The 5,488-nt window shown below is 48.0% G+C and overlaps 1 protein-coding gene across 1 annotated transcript in view; it reads right to left on the reverse strand.

The window, feature by feature from the left end:
• Nucleotides 1–1,320: 1,320 nt before the first annotated feature.
• Nucleotides 1,321–5,488, reverse strand: part of SH3RF2 (SH3 domain containing ring finger 2) — a 125,213-nt gene continuing 121,045 nt past the window's right edge. Inside the window, exons 8-9 of the mRNA XM_007462397.1 lie at nucleotides 4,095–4,453; nucleotides 1,321–1,652 (exon numbers count right to left, since the gene is read on the reverse strand). Coding sequence (XP_007462459.1) covers nucleotides 1,389–1,652; nucleotides 4,095–4,453 — 623 coding nt within the window. The 3' untranslated portion in view covers nucleotides 1,321–1,388. The remainder of the gene's footprint in view (nucleotides 1,653–4,094; nucleotides 4,454–5,488) is intronic.

Below are 5,488 nucleotides of genomic sequence, written 5' to 3' on the forward strand. Positions count from 1 at the left end.
TGGCATCCAGGCTTAGTAGCAAATGGCATTTATGCACTAAAGTGCCCACATTGATGGGCATGCAATACATGTTAAATCACAACAATTAAGTTAAATGAGAATTAATGATTTGTCTTACAGCATTGCCTCCACTCCCTGGGGTGTTCTTTTACCCCCGTTTACAAGGCTTTGCCTGGCTGGTCCCACTCACTTCAGCCCCATCTTAGTGGGGTCACCTACTTTTGCAGACTCCATCCTTCTTTCCCCACCTGTCAAGAATGTCAAGGCTGCTCTCCTACCTTTTTATCTTCTTCCCTGACACTTCCCCTAATCCTCTTTTTCTCACTCTCATCACCTCCCCACTCTCTCCTCCGTATTTTCTTCACTCTCCCTTTCTCCTCCTTCTTACCCACTTTTCCTCTCCAACCTGATTTGTCCAGTCCCTTTTTATAGAAACTTTCCTCTAGAAGGCACCCCCAACCCAGCCGTGGATTGGCATCTTCTCAATGACATTGTTGCCTTATTCTGCACCCTGGTGAAACAGCTAGTCTGCCCCAAATAGAAGAAATCAGTGAAAGTAAAGGCTGTTGCAATGCAAACAGAATGTATAACTAGACTCAAACCCCTTACCAAGCTGTTTCTAAGCATGCTTTGTTTTCTTGGGGAAGTCAGACTAGAGCCAGGATGGATGAATTGTCCGTAACACCATACAAGACCCTCTCCACAAGTACGTGATTCCTGCTTATCTATCGTGTAGGATCATATGTGGGCAAACAGATTGAGAAGCTTAAAGCATGACAGTAGTCAGCTTTCTCTCCGACCTTGTTTGGAGCAAAGCCAGGAAGCTGACTCTCTTTGGTTTAAAGGGTTCGGGAATGTTCAAAGTATCCGTCTCACACCCTTCCCAGAAATTCTCCCTTGGCAGCCAGGATTATGACTTGATGGAGGGACAAAGATATGGTGGCTACTAGTGGCTGGTGTCTAGGTCCCAGAAGATGGCAGAAGCTGTTCTAAGATGTTGAGGTCAAAGAACTAATGCCAGCATTCCACCATGGTGACCCCCGTGGCTGAAGCCCCTTTTATAACATCATAGAAATTCTACACAGAACCCAGAGGATGAGAGGCTGCACACTCCACGCTGGGGAACAGAGTGGGCAGGATGAGCTCCCATTCCTTGGTCTGGGTAGTGGCCTTGCTACATTGAATCATTATGTTTGGAAGGTCACCTGGTCTATTTTCCTAGCCAGGGCAGGAATCCCCACTCCCACCTGTCCTTTCCTGGAGGTAAAATGGGCAGAACAAGGACCCATGCTCGAGTCCCCAAAGAATGGCAGGACGCCCTCAGTGGAGGCATACTGTATTTAAATGCAATTCACCTCTTTGGGGTCTAGGAAAAGCCACCTGTAGATTCATTTGCTGGGAAACATGGTCTGCGTGGTCGAGGCAGTGGGCGCTGGGGTCATGATTTTGCTAAAGGTTGACTTCCTCCGGAGGTCTGTCTGCTGTCCAGAATGGCAGCCGCTTCGGTGGGCGAATAGGACGGTCATCTCTGGGCCCAAGGGGGCTGCTTCAGGCTGGGACCCCTTCGGGGTGCCTGGTTGTTCAGGCTTCCCAGAGGTGTGATGTTTGGCAGGAGGAGGGCTGTAATTCTGAAATCTCACGGTTTTGACTTGCTGTAAGACAGAGGAGAGCAAAGGGACACAGGTGAGTGGGAGACCTGTGCTATTTCCCCCTGGGACTTGGTTCATGCTGTTTCTCTACACTTGTCCCTTCCTGGAATGCCTCATTCACGTGTTCATCCAGCAAATACTTGTGTCTGTCATGAGTGTTGACCATGCATCACCACTCTGTCAGGTGCTGTGAAGCCAAGAATGAACAAAACCGCCCTGACAAATGACAATGATAACCAGTGCCACCGCGGGGGAAGCAGAAGATGCTGAGGAATGCAGAGGAGTATCCAACTGAAGCTGGAATGGGCCTTGTCCGAGAAGGCCTCTTAGAGGCAGAGTTATTTCAGTCGAGAACTGAAGAACGACTGGGAATTAGCTACGAGAAATAGGGGGGACAACCACCTACCTGAGAATAGGGTCCTTTACCTCCCCTCTCTCCTTTCCACCTGCCAGTAAGGCCTCCCTGCTGACTCCATCCAGACAACTCCTTCATAAACCCTCAGAGCAGAGTAAGCCAACTGGACACTGCTGACTGAATATAGTCTGCAGAAAGTCTGGGAGTTTGATTTAGTTGCTAACACATAAAAATTGGGAGATGCATATAAAAGTCAGCATTTTATATGTCCCTTAAGATAATCAAAGTGCAGGCACACTGGGGCCTGTGCCCCATTCTGGCAGCAATTGGCTGGAGCTGATTAGCAGGCCCTGCTTTATGTGGGAGTCAATGATCTGATGTTTGCATAAGCCCTTTCTCTCTCCCTTCTTTCCTAGCCTGTTATAGATCTTATATATTAGGTTTTACTTTGGCCATTCCCCATCTTACAGCTTAATAAAGTGTTCTGTGCTACTGCTCAGAAATCTTTTTTTTTTTTTTTTTCCCTATGAAATTCAATCCCAATGTCTTGGGATTGAAAGGTGAGTGGGAGACCAAATGTCTTCATACTTTTGACCCTTACCATGTCCAGCAGAGGTCTGGGCACTTACTAAACACAGTTTGAGGGCTGCATCTAATGGCTTGGGGGTAACTGACAAGTGGGGTCTGGAAAACTTTGAATTATTTGAATACCGTAATTCAGAATAAGAACTCTCAACATTTAAATCAGTTAACACTAACTTTTTCCAAATGCCTTTCCCTGCAAGCTTACAGCTTAACATTAAGAGCATGAGCTTTTGTGTCAGATCTCGATTCTACTCCAGACACTCATGTGTGTCAGCTGTGTGCTTTTGGGTAATGTACTTTAACTCCATAAGCCTCATGTCCTCATTTTTAAATGAGGATGACAATAATAATTATAGCTACATCAGAAGGTTGTTGTCAGAATTAAATGAGATAGGACATGTGAAGTACTCAGCACAGTGCCTGCTAGGTCGTTAGCATTCAGTAAATGCTTAACAGAGAGGAGGAAACCACACCATCTTTCCATTTGGAGGGAAATGGGTGATGGTAGTGATGGTGATGTTGGTGGTGATGGTGGTGGTGATAGTGATAGTAAGGGTGGTGGTGTGATGTTCAATACACTAAAAGATAACAGTCACCTAATTTTCTTCACGTCACCTCCTCCATCCCTGCCTCAAGGATATTGTTGAGAACATAACACTTTTTACAAAAGCTCTTACGACTTCTAGTGGGAAAAGCCCTAGAACCGATAACCGATAACCGCAAAGGTCCCGATAACAGTTGTTGGAGTAGTTATAACTCAGTGTGACCTTACTAAGTCACTTACCTTCTCCTGTGCCTCAGTTGCCTCTTGTATACTGTGAACGAGTACGTATCAAGCCCTATGTAAGTACTTTACTCATTTAACTCCAATCCTATGAGGCTATTACTCTTCTTACCGCCATTTTACAGATTAGGCAAAAGAGACTCAGAAAGGTGAAGTGTTTTAACCAGAGTCACCAGCTAGCAAGCAGCACAGCTGGAATTCAAATCAAGATTGTGTCTGATGCCAAAGCCGTGTTTTTTCCAAGTTGCCTCTGGGCCTCGAAAGAAAGATGTATAAAATCTTCTGGAAGCATAAAGGAGATTCAGTAACATGTCTGGGGAGGGTGCGGGTGATGTGAGGATATGGAAGGGGGGTTGTGTGTGAGGATTCTTTGGAGGCTGCAGTTTTTTTGTTTGTTTGTTTTTGTTTTTTTTTGCGGTACGCGGGCCTCTCACTGTTGTGGCCTCTCCCGTTGCGGAGCATAGGCTCCGGACGCGCAGGCTCAGCAGCCATGGCTCATGGGCCCAGCCGCTCCGCAGCATGTGGGATCCTCCTGGACCGGGGCATGAACCCGTGTCCCCTGCATCGGCAGGCGGACTCTCAACCACTGCACCACCAGGGAAGCCCCTGGAGGCTGCAGTTTTGATTCCTTGTCCATTTATGGTGAAATCTCAGGAGCTGGGACACTGTGCAAAGTTAGGGGTCTAAAGAATCAGCCCCCCCCAATGTCACCTACTCCTACCTTTTCGCTGCCATTTCTTGAGTTCTCTGGTTTCACCAGGATGGATGGCGGGGCAGATGCAGGCAGTTTTGGTAGAGGCTCACTCCTGACGGGGATTTCTTTGCCTTCCATGATGAGGGAACTGGCCGCCGAGTGGATCCTGGTGTCGCTGCCCCTGCTGACGCATGTGAGGGCAGGCTCCCCAGTGGCAGTGGGCTTGGGTCCCATCTCCGCCACCACCGCCGAGGCTGAGGAGGGGGCCCCCTGTGGCTGGTAGAATTGGAACTGCTGAGGCCGGACGACCATGGTGGGGCTGCGTCTGAGGGAGCCCACCACGAGGGTGGGGACCCCTGACTGGACGGGTCTCTGCAGGGATCCATCTGGGGAATTGTATGACAGAGATATCAGCAATGGGGCAGCTGACAGCAGCTTGGGTGGGAGCTGGGTAAGCAGTGTGTCCTGATAGCCCAGAATAGTTAAGTGCCTTCCCAGTTTGACTGTGCTCACATTCTCCCAGGGTCTTTCAAAGGTGACCTTATTCTTTTTTTAGTGCTGTTTGCTGATGCTGGCAGCAAATGACTGGCTAGGCGAATACTGGGGGTGGGGTGGTGTCAGAAGGTATATCACCTCTATTTGTCCTCTCCCTCTCTCTCTGTCACACACATACACACACACACTCCTACTTTCTCCCTCTAGGCCTTTAAGGTGGAAAGGGAAGAAGACAGTCCTAAAGAGAGAGCTTCGCAGTGAGAAATAAAGGCATGGAGACCAAAGAGGAAACAAAAGCAGAGACAAAGAAAGAGACAGCAGAAATTGAGACACGCAAGAGAGAGTCAATGGAGAGGCATGAGTGGGAGGGAGAGAGGGTAGGAGAGAGGGCAGAGGACTCCAACCAGCTACTTAAAGAAAATTCTGATGGAAGCTTTAGGCCTGTGGTTGTGGGACCTCTGCTTTTCATCGGGTCTGCAGGGAGGAAGGGTGAGTGGAATTTAGGGACTGTGTGTACCAGGCAAACGTGACAGCAGCTGGAAGCAAATTTGGAAAGGTTATTCCCAAGTTAGGGATGTGAGTGGATGAGCTTTGTGAAGTCCCATGACACAGGCTCTGGAATCATATCTCCTCCCAGGGAGCCAGGAGCACATCAGTCACAACATCTCCCTGCTCCTCGGTCCCCTGGTTGTAAACTGGAGCTGAAAACAGCACCTCATGGCCTGGGGTGAGGATTACATTTTATGATGTGTGCAAAATGTTAGGATAGTGCCTGGAACATCATAAATGCCCCATGTTTTAAAACTTTTTGTGTGTGTTTTTAGGCAAAGGAGAAGCAAGCTCTAAAAATGCACGGTCCAGAAGTTTGGTTTTGCCCCTTCCGTTTCCCTGAGCTCATTTTTTTTTTTTTTTTTTTTTTTAATTGA

Source organism: Lipotes vexillifer, unplaced genomic scaffold, assembly GCF_000442215.2.
Source record: "Lipotes vexillifer unplaced genomic scaffold, Lipotes_vexillifer_v1.1 scaffold1068, whole genome shotgun sequence".
Classification (NCBI taxonomy): domain Eukaryota; kingdom Metazoa; phylum Chordata; class Mammalia; order Artiodactyla; family Lipotidae; genus Lipotes; species Lipotes vexillifer.